Source organism: Atractosteus spatula, chromosome 6 (genome assembly GCF_055471065.1).
Source record: "Atractosteus spatula isolate fAtrSpa1 chromosome 6, fAtrSpa1.hap1, whole genome shotgun sequence".
Taxonomy (NCBI): Eukaryota; Metazoa; Chordata; class Actinopteri; order Semionotiformes; family Lepisosteidae; genus Atractosteus; species Atractosteus spatula.
The window spans coordinates 61,271,097-61,290,955 of record NC_142711.1 but is presented as its reverse complement, the minus strand read 5'-3'; the positions used below and the strand labels follow the sequence as shown (position 1 = coordinate 61,290,955).

Sequence of the window (19,859 nt, the reverse complement as noted above, 5' to 3'; positions counted from 1 at the left end):
CCTGTTGAGTGACGCCGGAGGCCCGGGTTCGAGTCCCCAGCGGTGGGGAGGCCGACCTGAGGCAGCAGCGGAGAAGGGGCGTACCCATGTGAACCCAAGAGCGCTACAGTAGTATACGGTACGACGCGATAGGACGCGTTGTGATGTAAAACACCCACCGTGTTTTACCACAGTGTAACAAGCTCGTTTTGAGTGGCTGCATCTCCAGCTGTAGTTTGCTTTGTACAAAAACAGTTCACTGGGTCTGAGTAATTTCCTTCACAGTTCAAGGACATGAAACGGTATTAATGAAAGACATCCAATGAAACTTTTTCAATTGCTTTATTTTTTTTTTTAATATTTATGCAGAAGACAAGACTCCCAGAACATTCATTCGTCTCTGAATTTGCCTTTAGTTTGAATATCTCAAAAAGTCTAGTAAAGTTTTAGATTTTTTTAAAAAAAATTAAGAAAGTTATTTTAAATAGTTTTAAAAATAAGTTGTTAAATGCCATCTTTATGGGTAAAACTAAGGCATTCAAAAACCCAAAAAATGTAATGCATCAGGTAGAAGGTTTACTGTGTATTTCTAAGGCATCTTTTGTTTTGCTTTGATTTGATTTAAGTCCTAGCAAAGTGATACTTTGTACTGTACACACAGGGTTGGCTTCTGCACTTTTTTCAAAGACCTTTTTCAAAGGTTTAATATACTGTAACAATGTACAGAGATGGGGAAAAGAAGTGTTTTTTCATGTAAAACTTTATTACCTTAATGATAATTAAGCACTTCTTTAATACCAAATATAGACGTAAAGAAAAGTAGAAAATTGAGCCCTATGTATACAGTACCCTGCACTGTTTCCATTATCAGTTACAAGCATTAAGAAAACAAGATAAACCACTTGATACAAAATTAAGTACAAATAAGTCTATATAACAACATATACAGTTTATCTCCAGTTTAAACTACAGAGCTATCTGATTTTGCACCTTTAGATGCTGATACCTCTTTATCTCCCTCTCTATCTTGTAAAGTGTATTCACACACTACTGGCTTTTCTTGGTTGAAATGGTGCCATTGAAAACGGCAGAATAGCCATTGACAAGACCATTCCTGCCATCTTTCAGATCTCGCGAGCATTTGCCATCTTCTCTGAAGGTCTTCTTCTTGTATGTCTGCAGATAAAAGATGGTGTACAGTACGAGTCTTGGAGTTAAACTACACCAAAATAACATTGTCCCAACTATGCACAAAGGATCCCTGCACTGCCATTAGGCTTTTCTATCCAAAGACAACATGCTGCAGGCATGTTTATAGCAAAGGTCACTTGAAGTGCGTGTTAAAGACGAGCGGGCTCTATCCACTCTGCAATGAAGCTAACAGAAAATTAGGCTGGAGCAGAACCGATGCTAAGTATTCTGTTGATGTTTCCCACCTGTGCTATCTGGATGTAGTTATCACTCCAGTCGTGTTCATATTCTGCGCTTCAAAATGTTATTTATATGCATACTCTATTTCTGTATGCATGGTTTTAGAAAAATAAAATATGCGTAGTTTCATAATAAATGTATAGCCATTCTCAGTGTGATTGATTATTGACCGATTTAATTACATGAGTGTTTTTCAAGGCTTTGTAAAATGATTACATGCATTTGAGGCTGAATTTCAACCAAGTTGATAGATTTGTGACTGATAATGTCAAATATGTGACCAAGAAAAACAGCGATGTCCTTTCAGGCTGGTTAATAGAACATTCGCATTTCGATTGTAATGTCCAGATACCGGCCTTACTTCTTAGACACAGATAAACACAATACAATCGTAACAATACAATACCACACATCACCTTTGAAGGTGATAAATGTTATTACAGTAGCAAAAACCTTCAACGTCAGCGACAAACAGGTTTTAAGTACCAGAAGGCTTAATAGCATACAAAGCTATTTCACATATACTGTACGTGTGATCTTGATCATTGCCACTGTTTATGCGTTTGTTCTGAAAAGGTGCCACAGTTATTTCTACAGCTATGGCACAAAGGCCTGAATGTTGTTACTCTTAAAGGTGTCCATCCAGCATGGTTCTGACTAACAGTGTTGGGTATGAGTACAAGATGGGTTGGTACAACAAGATAACTTACCTTTACATAGAAATTGACAAAGAGGATGACCAGAGTAAGCATGTAAGAAGACTGGAACAGCAAGCATCCCAGGGGGAACCCGCATGGAACCACAGCAGCACTTAGGGTGTGTGTGATGGTCAGGAGGAACTGAATCTAAGAGCAGCACAAATTGACAGAATCTGTTTGAACAAAGCATTCGCCCACAGTGAGTTCTTGCGCTAAGAAACAGCATGCAAATCTCGTGAGAGGCAATACGTTACCAGCTGAGCCTGAGTGAGGTACTTCTTCCACCAGAGGTACTTGTGCATAGACGGGATTGTAGAGAGCCCGTAGTAGGAATACATTAGTACATGGATGAAACTATTCAGGGTCGGGCCAAAGAAACCTTAAAAGAAAGTTTAAGAAAGGATGAATAATATTCCCAGCACGTGCATTTATTTCCTGGGTTTGTTTTAGCACACGCCTAAGGCTGGATTCCTGGGTTAATAGGTAGGTAGGGTCATAATGGCTCCTGCAGGCTTAGATGTATTTCAAAGACCTGAAACAGGGGGCTGAGATATGATCACCTTCTGAGTTTCCCTATTCTGTCTGGTATCACATTACACTATTGTCCCAGCTGGGTCATCTGACTCACAGGCCACGTTAAGACCTTCTGAGGGTCCTGTGTCTAGGGAGGCACCTCTGTTTTAGCAACAAACAAAAAAAATCTCTTGTGGGACAGCACGATGACAAATCTTGCCCCATAAAAAAAAAAAATTGACAGCATGATCTGAAGACAAATATTTTGGAAAATTGTGCAGAATTAGTTTTTCATGGATATTTATCATTTTTCAGGGGTTGTATATATGGACTTTGTAAATATTGAAAATAACAATTATACACATGCATGTATATTTAATATTACACCGAATAGACATACTGTATGTGTAGTGTGCTATACAGATAATTCACAAAAATCCTCTGAAAACAAGTGAAATATTCTGCAGTTTTGTTTCTTATACCTTGTGTATGTATTATAGAAACTGTATGAGCTTAATATACTGGGCTCTTTGTTTGGAGTGTAGAGCAAAAGGGGATATCCAAGTTATGTACAATAGATTAACATGTTTCTAAAAAATATTGATCTCCTGAATGCAAAAATTGTGGAAAAAAATAGAGTGGAATCTCAGTAATAGAAGGAAAATTTGACAACACCTCTGATTTTTAGAATTCATTTCCCATGTAGTCTTGTGGCCTTTATACTGTATATATTGACAGTTTTTTATTGTTAATCAGTTCAGGGTTGTGTTTGTATCTCAGTAGTACTGTATATGCTACACATATTTCCCTTCTTTCTTTAATAATGAGTGAAAACATTTCTCCAGGAAAAACAGAAAAACAGTTTAAGCAGAACATTGAAGTATCTTGATCTTTACTTTACCTATTTAGGCATTCAATTTATTATTGTTCTAAATTAATACTGCTGTACTAATAACGGCTGTAGCTGTCAAAATTAATATATAAATGTGCTGCAGGAAATGTCATACATTTTTTTCATGCGTTCTTTGGATGTCTGTTCAACTCCTATGCCTCCTTGGCATATGCTAAATAGCAACGTACCTGACTGAGAGTCTGTCCTACTGGCCTGATTTGGAATCGGCCCTGTGTGATACGACAGCACGTGTATCTGCTAAGCCAGGTGAACACTGTGACTCACTCTGTCCGCATGGTATCCAGTTCATCACACACCACCAGATGTTGAACATGGAGGCATGGTGATACACGTGGAGGAACGAAATCTGGCTGTTCTTTTTCCGCAGCACAAAAAATATGGTGTCCAGGAACTCGATCAGCTTGGAGAAGTAATACCACCAGAGCACTTTGGCAACCTGTGGGAGGGAAAGGACAATGTTCCGCCCGGGAAGCAGAAGAGCCGGGTTGCTTCTTTCCCCAACAGCGCTGAACGCAACCCAGCCAGTGAGCCGCTTTGTACGAGCTGCTCAAGCTCTGTACGGCCATTCCCACCAGCACACAGCGTGAGCGGGAGTCTTACTTCACACCGTATACAGTGTGTGTGTGTGTGTGAAAGAAGACAAACGCACTCCAGCAGCCAGAACAGCTACTGATGCAGCCATTCAAGGTGCGCGGTACAAACACGTACCGCAGCCATTTCCCTACGTCATAATAACGCGTCATACCGCGGTACGTGATTGGCTGGCCAAAATGACCGAGGGGCACTCGTGGTGCGTTGGTTGGTCGTGGAAAGATTTAATCATTTAATGTCTTTACTGTGCACGTTTTAGTATTGAATATTTATATGAAATATAAAATGTTTCTCCCTAAACATTTCAAGCATCAAAGTCTTACATGTGGTTATTTCAGAAACGTTTTTACGTCCTCCTTGCTTCCTCTGACCATGTTACTGTACTGGACATTTATACAGTATACAGTGCTCTGTGAGAAAAGTGGTAGTTTTAGCCTTGCGAGAGGTTTCAACGTGTGTATCCTTTGGGGACTACAACTAATCCACAAGTCTGTCTTGCTCACTTCCCGGCTAGGACATCCAAAATTCTCTATATCATTAAAAACAGTTACTCTTGCTGCGTTCAAAGCTTGAGAATTTTTTATCTGAAATTTCTCTGTTTTAGCTAGATATAATATATAAAGTATATTACTAACGTGCGAGTACCATTTTTAATTACAAACCTGAGAAAATAACCGTAACATTCTGCTACGTTTAACCTGTTGAGACTTGCGGGACCAAATTTGTTCTTTGAGAATGCTATAACACACGTGTGTGTGTGTTCGCGTGCACACTTTTGTCCTCAAAGCATTTAGCAAAATAATAAGTTGGTTACATACTGTAATGTTATAAGCAAAGATCGAGTGAAAATGTAGAAAAAGTAGATGCTTACTGGAAGGCAAGCACAGAAACCCAGTTGCTCGTCCCAGATGTTGCTGTAAAACGGGTTTTTTCCCCTCTTACCCTGATGTCAGCTCCGCCGGCGCTGTCCAGGTTCTGGCACTGCAGTTTGTATCCTCCTTGCCACGTTGCTAAAATCAGCTGAAACAGAGCAGCAGCACGTACTCGTGAGAGCACACACATGCTCCCTCACCTCTGGAAAGGCAGGGTGCTTGGGGAGCGCTTGTCATGGGGGTGCATTCACTCCATTGTGAATCCCCAGTAAGGAGCAAGGCCTGAGGCTTCAGGCTGCACTGTGAGATCATGATCATGAGATCATGTCAGATTAGGGTTCGACTGTCTAATCTGTTACAAACAGCGCTGTATACCCACACTCGTCAATTTAGTGGCATTTGGTCCATCATTACACATCCTGGCCCATTGACATATCACGGCATCAGGCCCTTGTTTTCATAACACACTTAATTCTTCCATGCATCTGTCTATTTTCTGTTTTGCTGGCTTGCTTTTCAGACTTTGGTTCATAATTTGTGTTTGATCATATTTTACAGAATTACAACGCACACAAGTTACACTAATTCACCCAAGGATTCGGGAGATTGTTTTGAGCTCTCAATGACACAGTTTTTCATTGTAAGTGAAATTAAAAGCCATGAAAGTTACGTTCTGTGTTGGGTTTGGTGTGAGCTACTTTTATGTGCTTCGTAGCATGTTGTTGCAAGCCTAGCTTTAGGTTTTTTTAAAAGCGGTTTCTGTTTACCTATAACAATGCATTGAATAATCTGCTGTACTTGGCACTATAATAAGGAGCTCCACATTGACCACAGCAACACTCCTCTGCGTGAACTCAACAGTATAGTTGAATTTCCTAGAAATACAATCTCTTATTGTCTTTGAGAAGCCAGAAGTTCATAACAGTGGTCATAAAGAATTAGAAAAAAGAGAGTTATCCCACACTCTTTGCACTCTTCAGCAACAATGCAGCCAGTATGCAAAATCTGTCCCAGTTTAGCTATTTCCCAGAGAACTGCCTAGGCTTCTTAAAATATTCCTATTCACACAGGCATGTCCGTCTAGATAAAGGACAAGGAAAGCTACAAACATTTTCTGGGGTATTCATTAAATAAATATAGCCCTGAACTAGAATCTCCTTTTACCCACAGCATTATTCCTTGACCACTTTGCTCAAAGTCCAATATCAGCATGACACAGAAACATATCTTTCTGTACACTCACAAAGACTAAAATTAAAACTGTTTTGTTTCATAAACAACCTAAGATCTCCAACCTCTAAGTAGGAAAATAACTTTCAAAGCTTCCAAACAAGCAACCCGTTGGCCCAACTGAGGTCCAGCTAATCAATTAATGATTGGATGAAAGAGATCAGCTGCAATGAAAACAAGTAAGAGTGCAAGTACCCAGTATCAGGACTGGGAACCCCTGGCACAGCAGTTTGCAAAATAACTCACGATACTGACCATCACTGTGGAAGCTAAAGATACGAGCTCACGATGGTCAACAAAATAATCAATTCAAATGTGAATGGCTAAGACCTTTGTTGCTCTTACCTCAATAAGCATGTACAGAGACAACATAGTGACTGCAAAGTTATATGCAATTAAAACTCCTTTCAAAGAATATGCAGGTCTGTTCTTCATATACAGTGGTCCAAAATATACTATCACCAGGTAGACTAGGGTGAGCAAGAGTGTGGGTAGACAGGAATCCAGCATGAACCATCCTCTGACTCTTGCGTCTGAAAGGAAAATACAACATTTCCTTAGTTAGTTCAAAGCCATACACATACAGTGCCTATAGAAAATCTACTCTCCCTTTCCAAAGTAACACATTTGGTAGCCTGAAAACATGACACATTGAGTCAGATTTTAATTAGACTTTTTTACACATTGTAACACAATGTGAAAAACAAGTGCCAAAACTAATCACAAATGAAAACCTATAAAAATGGGTTGGATGTCGGAAGTGAACACACCCCTGAGTTAGTACTTGGTGGAAGTACCATCTGCTTGAATCACAGTCATAATTCTGTTTGGATAGATCTGTACCACTGTAGCACACCTAGATATGACAGCGTTTGCCCATTCCTCCTTACAGAACTGTTCTGACAAGCTCAGTCCAATTGTGAGGGGACCGTTAATGCTGAAAATGAAAATCTTCCCTGCATGAGATGTTTGGTAGCTAATTGACAAATTCTCTTTGATAATTTACTTCTCCTTGTCCAAACTTCAAAATCAAGAACCACATGATTAAAAATGACTAAGATATATTGTATGTCTCCCTAGGGAATCATCTAGGGTGAATGTTGAAAGTAGCCATTTTGTTACCATTTACAGTACATATGAAGTAGACTAAAGTACAGAAATATTTAGCTGTGTTTCTGCAAGAAGCCCTCCAGAAATAAGAGAAGTCTCATCTTTTTAGAAAATGTGAAATGCCCCTGCCCCCAAAATACTGGTGAAGGGTCCTCACAGGTACGTATAAGGTTTTCTAGTAACTTTTATTTATAAAGTGTCTTTCCAAACCCAAAGAGGGTGTATATAGTGATAAAGAAAAAGGCAAAAAAAGTATAAGTAAAAAAAAAGAAATTAAACAAGAACATACAGTACAGGTTCATACAGACAGAACATAGGTCAATCAGACACAGGCCCTAGTCCAGTGACGAGTCGTGAAATTAACGAATTCATGAGCCATGTGGTAGCGTGCTCGTTTTTCACGGGTAACACTTGGGTGGAAAGGCAGAGTTAGACACTTGAGGCACAGGGGTTAATACACAAACACTGGCTGGGAATTACAGGCCCTTAACAGGCCACCGAGTGGGTGTGGGAGAGAAAGGGGCACAACAAGAAAGCAACCAGCTCCTTTCACGGTTCAGCTTAGACTAATCCACAGTCTGGCTGGCATTCGTATTCCAGAAGGGTAAGGATTCCAGCTGGAATCTGGCATGTGACTGGGACGTGCTGGCAAGACGTCTGCATCCTGCGTATTTGTATGGAAGACTGTACAAGAACAGAATTCATTAAAATGTTGGGGTTTTTTTTCACATCACTAAATAAAGGCCAGGGCTCGCACTGAGGCTGGGTGGCCATGAACGTCTTCGTGTTCTTTTCTTCCTGGCTTTGATGGGAATTTTTGGCTGCTCAGGCGGCAGAGGGGGACTTGTCAGCTGGGATTAATCCTGTGCCTGTTTTTCCGATGGAACAGCAGTGTTGAAGGTCAGGGCAGCGTCGCAATAACGGCCGCCACCGTTTATTTTTCATTCTTTCCTACCTCTAATGCTCCCGACAAGCCATAGGACATAGAAAACGGTGTCAGCCAGTGGTGGGAACGGAGCTTCAGTGGGTGTGGCCTAGCATTGACAGACTGAGCCAAGCTGTCACGAAACAAACGACTCACTGGGGCTCGCCTGAACCGTGACCTCGGCAGCCACATGAGCTGCACTCCACTACACTATAGAAACAACTGACTACTCCATTCAGCTGCAGTAAAAGTATGTCAAGTGGTACGGTATATATGTATATACTGAAGCCTTCTCAGACCTGAAGAAGGCTCCACAGCCGAAACGTTGTGTTTCCTTTCTTTTCTTTTCAGCATGGAATAAACCCATGACCTGTTCCTAATATACTGTATGTTAAGTTTGCTATGCCCTGATAAACAGCTTTAATGAGATGGAACAGTTGTTCTTGTCTTGTGAAGTTGAAATAGTTGTTTATTTAGATAGTTTAGCTTTATAGCATTGAGATATGGTGAGAGCTAACTGAGCTCTTAATTAAGCTAATTAAGATGAATTCATTATATAAACAGTACATACAGTATATGATCCCATGTCTTTAGACTCACAATTACTAACTGGCTTGACAGTAAGAGACACAGGTAAATGCAAGAGAATTTAGTCTTATGTAAGCTTATGAAAGATAAGAGTTTATATAATGAGATAAGTTTATATAATGAGAATTCATCTTAATTAGCTTAATCTTATCTCTTATCTTAAGAAAAGCAGTCTTGTGATCCAGGAACAAATGAACTACACAGGATCAGGTGAGAATTTAGTTGCATGTTGTTTCTTGTTTGCACAAGGAGATTACCACGCAAGTTCTAGTTTGGAATTACTGCAAATAATCACATAACAGCACAGGGTGAAAACTATTATCATTTCAACAAAAGAGAATAGAACCTACTGTATATAGAGAACTTATTATTGCCGAATAGAAGCAGTTCAGACAAAAATTGTGATATTCAGCATTAGCGGTAATCAAGGAAACAAAGGATAAACTGGACATGTGAGGTACACACTGACAGAAAGGGATTTCAACTGGATGTGTAGATGGTCCAAAAACTTTGCAGAAGCAAAAAAACAAAAACAAAATCCGAGAATGAAGCAAAGAGTCTTAAAGCCTTAGTCTTTGACATAGTGCTCTCCACATGCTAAACATACCCTACAGTGGTATCACCACCTATACTCACATATACTACATAAGCCTTGAGGGGCTGTGACACTTTCTTATTGTCTGACAACCAAGGACCCTGTAGAAAATCGATAAAATTCTGTATTAGGTAGCATTTCATTTTTACACAAAAGCTATTCATTTAAAATGCACAATTTGTTTTACACAGTCATATTTTACTTTGCTTCCATCATTAATTCCAGTACTGTGTAAGCAAGGACATGTGGTAGATGGGCACTGAGCACTAACGTAAGCACATATCTGTCCCTGGCAGTAAGAGTCATGTTAACATCCATTAAAAAAAAGAAATTATTTTCTTTTCGGATGGGGTTTTGAGTTGTTTTCTAGCCTCTTGTTCTTCATGTATAATAAGTCTAGTTTTGTAGTTATAAATGTTATCTGTGCACATCTTACAATAATGAGTGAGCATGACAGCGATACATATTTTCTGGGTATGGAATAATTGCCTGGGCTTTCATATTTTAATTGGGAATTCACTTGAGGCTTAAGCTGTAATTTGGCATTGGAATTTCTCAGAAGTATTTTCCTACCACATGAAGGCCAGTCACAGGACGTGTCCCATGAAGTTACTGTACAGTATGTGAGCCACCCTTCACCTGTCTAAGCTAGAAGATCTGTGTAAACCCATTCACTACAATACTACAATCCAGCATGAGCAGTGTTCTGAAAGAATTCAGAACGTTTGATAATTTTCCTTGATCATTTCCCTGACAATGACCAGCATGCATCTCTTAAGTGTTTCTCCTATCGTGGGGTCAGCAACTTGCAGGCCTTTTAGAGGGAAGTTAGTCACTGGCCTGTCAAAGTGAGCACTGGCCATTCTCGGCTCCTCTTAAGACAACGCAGCAATGATTTTGCATTACCCTGTCTGCTCTGTAGTCCCAGTACCATGGATTTCAAATTTTCAAATGTCATATTCTTTCAAAAATAAAAAGAGGAGGACATTCATTCACCCTAACTGCCCCAAGCAGCATCATTCTTGTTGCTCATAAAACAGGGAACTGGGATCCTCAATCTACAGGAAATGAATACTGTATCTTACATTTGAGCTGCACAAAGCTAGCGAGGTTGTATGCAGAAATTACAAGAACGGATGCTATAAATTGTCAAGTCAATATCTCTAAGATTCTCTGAAATATTCAATAAAACACTGCTGCTTATTAAAGCTGTGTTCGACCCACACGATGGATTGTTTAGAGACCTGCCTGTTATTATTAATGAATTGGCTGATGTTTCTACCCAAATCAACTTACTTTTGCACTCATTTATACAGCTGGGCATGTTACTGGAGCAATGTGCACGTGGTGGTGTAGCTTGTGCAAGTGCACAACAGTACAAAGGTACCGCTGTAATGCCGTCGCACAATGTGCAGTATCGTCGCACAACCTGCAGCAACACATCAACAGTTCAGAGCCCTGAAACTACACTGCTGCCTTAAAACCTAAAGTTATTAGTTTGTCTGCTCTGAAATAAATGGGATTCTTCAAATTATTATCTACTGTATTTTCACAGATTTACACACTTATTTCATTTAGCCATTGTGATGAATATTTACCTCAGGCTGTTAAAAGTCACAGAAATACAGTACATACACCTTGTCAGCCAAGATACAGTCATTCAAAAATGAAATGAAGAACCACGCGAATCTCAAAGGGCATACTCACCTCTTGGTCCAAATAAATAATCCACAAAATCATTTAACTGTTTGTCAAAGGCCTCTAGTTGGTCCTAAAAATAAAATACAAGAAACAAATCCCATAAGTAATTAGAAAACTGTCCAATCTTCATTGAACAAAAAATAAAATAAAAAAGCTTTCATGGTAGTTTTTTTTCATCAAGGCCAAAAGCATCAGTAAAACCCATCTGTCTGTAAAATATCATGTCATATTAAGACACCTTCCTCCGTCCTTCATAGTATACAGTATATGCAAACAAGAATTATTCATTTAAACATTTTAAAACACATACATCAATTGAGAAGTAAATTATCTTTTCATATGATAATCTGGCCAAGACATTTACACCACTGTGGCATAGAAAACAAAGCATTGAAAGAAAGAAACGAATGATGAATAAAATGTAAAGATGAATAGTTTCAGCTACTGAGTGCTCATCATGAGTAGCAAACCACCAAAAAAGGTAGTTGCTCTTGGGATCTTCAATTTGACTTATACAGTAATTAGTACTGCATCACAGTATTATGCTGGTGCAGTATTATTAGATTATGAAAACTACAGTATCTGGCAAATAAATAAAAGGTAAAAGCAGTAAAATATAAATAATGATGACCTATTTTCTTTATCTTATGAACAATCACAAAGCTCATATTTAAAGCTGTGGCAAAACTGTGATCCTAATCTCTGTGTAAGGCAAATACCAGCAGACTGTGAATTGCAGGAGACATAGGGAGCTGTTAATCAGACCTCACAGCCTCTTCTCATCACATACGAAACAGTAAGAAAACCATACGTCAGCCATCAGTCATCACAATGTGACCTTCATTGATACCATTGACTCCACACTGCTGACACTCTTCTAGTTATATTACAAAATATGCTTATCTTTCAGAAAATGATCTACAGTACCAATCTACAGATATTTACCACTTTAATAGCTGTAGGGATAACAACCAGCCTAATTGTGCTGTACCTGATTGTGTTAATTATGCTTTAATTTCTAAGAAATTAAGAAAGGTTACAAATCAGAGGTGATAAATTCAGCCTGTTTGATATGCTTACTTTGCATACTTTACCCTTTTACTGCCAAGTACAAAAGATTGTGCCGTTTTTATTTCTTCAAATGAGTGTCATTGTTCAAACTTCAAAGTGCCTCCACACTTACAAGAGTGGGGAAAAAAAATATTTGTATTTATAAAAAGTAAGAATAACTTCCTTTTAAGATTAGCAAGATAAAGTATTTAGACTAAGACATGTTTGCCATTAAAAAAACAATCCATTCAAGCCAGGAGTAACAACAGTAGAGACTCTTAGCAATGATTATTGATGAAAGCACACTGTGGTGTACTGTAACAAATGAACAGGAAAGTTAGAAGGGCAATTTGAAAGTAGCTGGGTTCTGAAATTTCAGTACAGTGCCTCTTGCAAAGACTGCAGTAGTATACAGTTCTGCTCCAGAGTTTTTTACACGGATAAAGGGATGCAACATGGAGAATGTTGTTCATCGCTGTTCTCAGGAACTTCGTCATTGGATTGATGACCTGACAGTGAAAGTTGTATTCTTTAACACAAAGAGCATTCTGCAAGTGAACAGCAAGCACTAAGCTAAACCCAGGAACCCCATCTTGTTCCAGAGAAAAGATATCATGTTTCACAATTACCACAGACGGATACTGTGATTCTAATATTGTTCTGTTGGACTGCGTAGAAAAAAGAGTTAAGATCATTCTGATAGCTCTATCTGCACTATCTCAGATTCTTTCTATTCATTTTTTCTACTATTGTGATACAAATGGAATACACAAACTGTGCCGTGCATTACTTTCCTCTTTAAAAGCCTAATTACTTCCAAGACATTTTAGAAACTTTAAAAAGCACCAAACTGCCTCACTAGATATAAGTAGGGATCATTTCTACTTTTTCATCTTTCTAAATTCACTTCAGGTGACACATCAGGCAAAAGTGGTTTGAAACCAGGATACATAAGAATGATTAGATACAAGAGGGGGGCCATTAGGCCTATTTATTTAGTTTCGTTTTTCAGTAGCTAATTAATCCAAGAACACCATCCAGCTGTTCATTGAAATAAGACAAGCTATTAGCTTTAACAACATGGCTCCTACAATTCTTCCTGTAAAGATTGCTTCTTTTTTTCAATATCAATCACCCAGAGAACCAGGGTCTTTCAGACTGCAGTCAGTGACAAAGTCTGGGTCTTAGCACATGCCAATAAAGCCCTGTAAGACCACGAACCCTACACGTAGCCTTCAAGTAGTGTATCAGGATTTTCATCTCCTTGTGACAGGTCAGAATGAATTCCACCTATTGTCAGGGCTACAATTCATGAAAATTGTGTTCATTTGACATATTTTTCACGTTTACCCCTAAACGGCATATTAATCAATAACATCATAATGATAAATCCCCTTTTACAGCACAATGATAATGGCAGTGTTCCTTTTTAATGACAAAGAACATAAGAAATAAGCACTTTTACTCCATGGATTTGTATAGAGATTGTCGAAATGTAATGTAGTATAATACTGTATGTGATTTGTTTCACAAATAGCTGGATTTCATTTTTCTACAACATGCCATTCGCAAACGTATGATTTGGTATTGCGGTTAAGAATTCAACGCTCCTGTGTGTGTGGTTGTACCCTCTACTTTTGGTCACTCATGTAACTTCGAGCAGAAACTTGATAACTTGTATCAGATGGCTCACGCACCTGGTAAACGTCTGGAAAAATAATACTAGTGATCCCGTGAGTTTGAACAAGCAACAGATACAATATCTATTTATAGTTCTAATGCTATAGTTTGAAAAGCAAGCCAATTACCTTCAGCTACTGAATACAGCTGGATCCAAATCTGATCATAATAATCCATTAAGAAGCAGGTCCCTCTGAACACCTCCCCGTCTCTGAGAACATTCATGCACTATACAGTACAGTACTGCAGCAGCAGAGCGGAGCACCTAACAAGCCCGCTATATTTAAAACTGCTGCCTTTCACTTAAAGATGAGAGGCCAGGTTTCCAGGTCTCTGGAACTATGACAAATATTGACAAGTCTTACTGTCAGGCCTTCTTGAAAGTTAAATGCAGCCCTCTGTGTGATGTGATGAGATGAGATTTCCTGAGGCAGGCATATGGCAATGTTGGCCCAGGGACAAACAGTGCTCTCCAGAGGCAGACACCAAGGCTTAACGGTGCTGCAAGCCAGGAGGTGCTCCTGCACACAGCCTCCAGGGGTCAGGCAGATGAGCCCCCGGAGCACCCAGAAGCAGTGACTCAGGTAGAGACAATACTCTGGGGCGATGCATAGCTGACCCTCCATGCACTATACACGCTGGGGTGGTGAAGAGCTGATGCTGCACCAAAGCGAGCTGTAGGAAGGCTGGGACGCCGCCTGATCTGCTCTGTGGTGGAGCTGAGGGAACATAATGAAAGCCAGACATCTCCAAACTCAGTGCCGCACTTCACTCGTGGGTGAGGCGGTTCCCCTCTCTCTCTCTCTCTCTCTCTCTCTCTCTCATAGGAAGTGCTTTGAAATCCTTTGGGATGAAAAGCACCGCACGCTTGCAAGCAATTAGCATCATTATTCATTATCCTGGCAGTGATAATTACAGCAGACCCATCAAGACAAGGCTGGGGCAGACTTCCCCTGATTCCTGTGCAAGATGGTAGTGTAGCCCTCCCACTTATAAGCAGTAACTGAGATGTCTGTAACAATGAGTAGGTGTGCACTCACAGAGATAAATGCCAGTAATGTAGCTGCGTGCAAAGGAAGACATTAATCAGCACATCATTAGCACAGCGTCACACATCTAATTTACAAATGCATGTAATTTAAGCACAGATCTAATGAACAGACATTTCCTGACATCTCCTATCAGATGGTATTACTCAATATACGTTCTTCAAATTGTTATGATCCCATACACAGATGCCACTGACTGCAAAGCACAGGGCAGCTATAGAGACCACGTAGGAGACACGCCATGTGGAAACAATTGGAGGTCAAATCATTGAACTTGACGTTGCAAAAAATCAGAAATCTGTTAATAGCAGGCAGAAAAGACATAATGTAAGAAGTTGCCAACAGTAGAGCCAGTACTGTGTTTGAGGTAAGCATTTCTGCTCTCATATTTTAAGCTAGGCTTGAAAACTCTATGTGCTGGTGTCTGTTAGTCCTCTCTCCTGTGAAGATGGCACCCTTCCCTTTTCAATCTGCATGGGCAGACATTGAGAACCGTCAGCTTGTGTAAAATTAATCACCTTCTAAATTTCAGACATGTAAGATAGATAGATGAGACTTTATTGATCCCGAAGGGAAATTGATACTGAAAGCAACTGAAAGCCTTATGGATAATTTGCACTTATGCATAAGGCTTTCAGTCACTTTTAATCAGGGTTTACAATTGTGCCATTTCATTGCAGTACTGTATGTTCCCATCCTTGCTGATGTGGATATTTCTAACTGCACCAGAGGCTTTTATGAATGAGGCTCTGGTTTGATTTTTAATGCAGTTCTGGACAGCACATACAGCACATGCTGAACAGTACATCTCTGCCCCTTCCTTCTGTCTTTAAATGTTTTTCTATCTTTGCAAAAAAACTATGCTGTGTGCAACATTTGGTGATTGAGAAATAATACTTTTAAGAAAATGTACATTTATTCCATGTAGACAAATTCACACACATTTCTACATTGGTTGTGACATATTACAATCACATTATTATATCTGTTATCTCTAACCCTGAGCTGGGTTAATAAACTTTCCCAAGACTGAGGTTCAAGCAATCTCATTTTTAAAGCTGAAGGACTGCAGAAATATTATGTGTCTGAAGGTTTTCCTTCCAGCTCAGGTCTTAACAATCCAATCAGCTGGTTCCTGGCTCAATTGGAACAGTTATCATGGAGCAAGTCTGCTATTTTTTATTTCACAGACAAAATTCCCCTTTAGCCAATTTTGTCTGTTACTGTAAGTCTGAAGTCCATTAAATTGAGAATTTATTGTACTATTATTTTGCCATTTTGAAACTCTTGAACATAATGCATGAAAACACAACATTCAGATGATAAGTACTTCTGAACATGTTTAGTATTTTTTGTGGTTCACGACAATGCTGAAATAATACATGTATATCTTTATCTGCTATACCGAGGTTATATTTTTCTCCCTGGTTTAACTGTCCATTCTGAAGTTATTTAAATGTGCATGTGGATGAACACACCTAAATATATTTATCAGGTTTTAATAAAAATGCCTGAAACAAGTTTTACTTCAATGCATAAGCAGTACCTGTAAATTCTTTCATCACACCAGCTTGAACTGAAGCCTCACTTAGGTGCAGTTAATAGGTTTAGAAGCGCTTGTTTGCTGTTTCACTACATCAGAAAAGGTTTTCATTTAGTTTTAATTTTAGGTGTTCCTTAGACACACGGTTCTTATTTTATGATAGTCTATGTCAGTGTTATTCTCCTGTGACCTGGTTGCTAAGGAGCACCCTGATCTGTGTTCCTATGACTGAGCCTAAGGTAGGGAAACGTATTCATAAACACTACAGAGGGACAACAGCTTTGGGTGATCTTTAAAAAAGACATGTACGTGCGAATATAAATATTCCAGAAATAAACCTGCTCCACTGTACATCTCCACACTGCAGTACATGGATTGTGTAAACAAGTATTACTGTATGGTGCACTGCACTGAAACACAAAGAACCACAGATTCAGGACCAACACTCAAGGAACATGTCTTGAGCATTTTAACGGTGCACAAGTTCTGAGTTTGTAGATGTGCAGGTTTATCTAACATGAGTTCAGAGATGTTTCTTTTACGCACGAATGGCAACCACATTACAGAAACCTTGGTGACAAATTTCAACAGAAAATCTTGGGTAAATTAAAGCGTTATCTTCCAAACACTCTGGGATCCTCTCATAACCTCCCCAGATGTTTTGAGAAACACTGAATCTAGTTCACTGGCCAACACCTGAGCTCAAACAAACCTGCAAATCTGTCAAACAGACATTAGCTGGTTACATAAGTAATAAGGGACTAACAACGTGTTGGTTTTCAGCGTTATCTAAAACTAAAAATTAAATGTGGGCTGTACTGTCTATCAATAATACTGTCTTGCTCGTCTAGTGACAAGCCTGATTTCAAGACCAGGGAGTTCTTTGTCGCATTCCTAACTGCCAGACAGACACTGAGGTCTAGTCCCAGGATTTCTGTAAAGTCTGAGGTCCATCTAATTATGAAAAAAAAGCACTTCTAACACACTTAGTTCTTCCCAGTTTCAATTCAATGCAAAACAAGGACCAGGTGTGATGGGGACTACTGGCATTTACAGTGCTTTCAGGGGTAGGTCTCAGCTGTGTAAAGATAAGTAAATGAGCACAAATTCATGCAAATCATCTGGGTCTTAGCTCCGCAGTGTGACTCTGGGTCAGATGTTTGAGGGGTGAGGTGAATGTGAGCGCAGAAGCTAAACCAAGCGTCCCCCAGCACTTTTACACGCAGAATTCAGATCGCTGTAATATTACTAAAATGAGCACGGATGATTTAATATATTTTTATTTGTATTATATTTAATATTATTTTATAATTGTATAAATACATTCCATTTAGGTCATATATGGGATGAACTAGTGTTTGTATCACTAAGAAAATGTCATGTCATGTCATGTCATTTGCCGAACCGCTTTATGCTGTACAGGGTCGCGGGAAGCCGGAGCCTACCCGGCAAGCAACGAGCGCAAGGCGGGGTTCACCCTGGGGCGCCAGTCCATCGCAGGGCAAGTGTAAGCCAATCATACATGGGGAAAATTTGGAGGCCACGGTAAAGGCGGGGGGGAATTTGGCCCGGAAACCGGGATAACTCCTTACTCTTCTCGAGAAATGCACCGGGGATCTTTAATGACCACTGAGAGTCAGGACTTGGTTCAACGTCTCATCCGAAAGACGGCAATAAAATACTCTTTTTTCGCATTTATACAAGCACTACATATTTGGCATCCCTTTACTGATAAGCGTTGCATTTACACTACTTCGCAAACGTCTTAGACATCTTCAATGTGATTAATGAATATACTGGATTGTTTGAACAGTCAATAATATAAATAAATAATTTAATCAGACTGCACTACTGTTTTCGACTACAATAACATGTTTTGCCTGTTATACCACACTTGTCATTTAGCAATCTTCATTTCACAACGATCAGAAACCTCCAGGACTAGAACCCAATGCCACAAGGCAAAGCATACACGACCCGTCAAAAATCTGATACATCTGATACTTGTAAGATGTTCCTGTCCAAATATCCGTAAAGCAAAAGACTACATTTGCAGTCTAAACTATAGATCGGGAGCAACTGTTAAAATAAATTGGTTGAAGATCCTCATAGAATAGAATTTGAACATCGAACAGAAGAGCAATGTGAAAAGAGCACAATACAACCTTATGTTAGATTTCTGCACAATGTACACGCTTTATAGGGATTATATCAGTTTTTAACAAGAGGGTTAAAACTCGTACTTTCTTTTTCCAGAATAGGTTACGCGATATCTTTATCATTGGCGATTTTACTATGCATTAGTTCAGATTTGGTTTGCAGAAAGAAAAAAACAGCATCCGCGCACACAAAGTTAGTTCGGGAGACCGACCCTCTCTTGAGGACTGGAGGATACAGCTTTACAGTATGTTTCGAGTTTGGGACGCGTTAAAGGCTTCTGTAGCTCCTGTACTCTGGTGCATGCCTTCATTGTTACAGCCTCCTTCACTGAAGAACTTCATGCCTCCCGTCGACTAGTCTAGTTTTTATTATTACGACACCATATTTAATTGTTCCAAAAGGATGTGAGCTTTTTCGAAAAGATGTGTCAATGCTGATCTCCAAGACCACTTCAAACACGATTCAAGTCCATGACATGAAACGCGGTGTGGAGCTTTTTGTCTCAACAGCGAAACATGCCCTAGATCAGACACAGAAATTGTTATCCTACTGCCTTGAGCAGGTTAAGATCATGCGTCCCTAAAGGCACACTTGCAAAAAACGAAACCGACTGCACATAAATCTTGAATCAATGAATGACAGCGCCTTCACCAGAAACCATTTTAACAGAACATTAAGAACGGCTATTCACACATGGCCAAAATAAAAATGATAGTGACACTCACCATATTTATTCAGTGTGAATTTGGGAGTGCTGGTACTACAGCCGGCAGCTGCGGGCGGGTAGTTTAGACAGGAGTTGCGCTGTCCAGGGTATCTCTTCTCTGTCTTCACTTAGGCAGCAGCTACAAGCCCAGCGCTGACAGGGACGTCATTCAACCGGGTTCAAAAAGACAGCAGAAGCAGGGGAAGAAAGAGCGAAATGACCGACAAAGGTCCACAGCCAATCACGCCCGCCTCCTCCGCCGGCCCCCTTCCCACAACAATAAGCAGGAAATCGCACCACATCGTGCCGGAGCCGGGGAGCGATGTGACTGGGCGAATGTGAGTGAGGCGGGGGGGGGTGGCTGGTTTTGACATTACAAAGTCTGCGCATCGTGAGCTGTCGCCAGGCACAAGGCTAGCCGGCGCATTTCTGCCGGCTTGAAAATGGCGAGGCTGCAGCCTCAAGTGTTATCATAGACCTAAACTGGAAAGCCCAAGCGCCAGCTCCCTACCATTATGGAAATGT

The 19,859-nt window shown here is 39.9% G+C and overlaps 1 protein-coding gene across 1 annotated transcript; it reads right to left on the bottom strand.

Moving 5' to 3' along the window:
• Positions 1–302: 302 nt before the first annotated feature.
• elovl2 (ELOVL fatty acid elongase 2) lies at positions 303–19,607 on the bottom strand. The gene is made up of 8 exons (XM_088918836.1): positions 19,354–19,607; positions 11,153–11,216; positions 6,573–6,760; positions 5,068–5,145; positions 3,799–3,970; positions 2,363–2,487; positions 2,121–2,255; positions 303–1,155 (listed from the first exon to the last, which is right to left on the bottom strand). The coding sequence occupies exons 1-8, from the start codon at positions 19,354–19,356 to the stop codon at positions 1,027–1,029; spliced, it is 894 nt and encodes a 297-aa protein (XP_088774962.1). The 5' UTR covers positions 19,357–19,607; the 3' UTR covers positions 303–1,026.
• Positions 19,608–19,859: the final 252 nt, after the last annotated feature.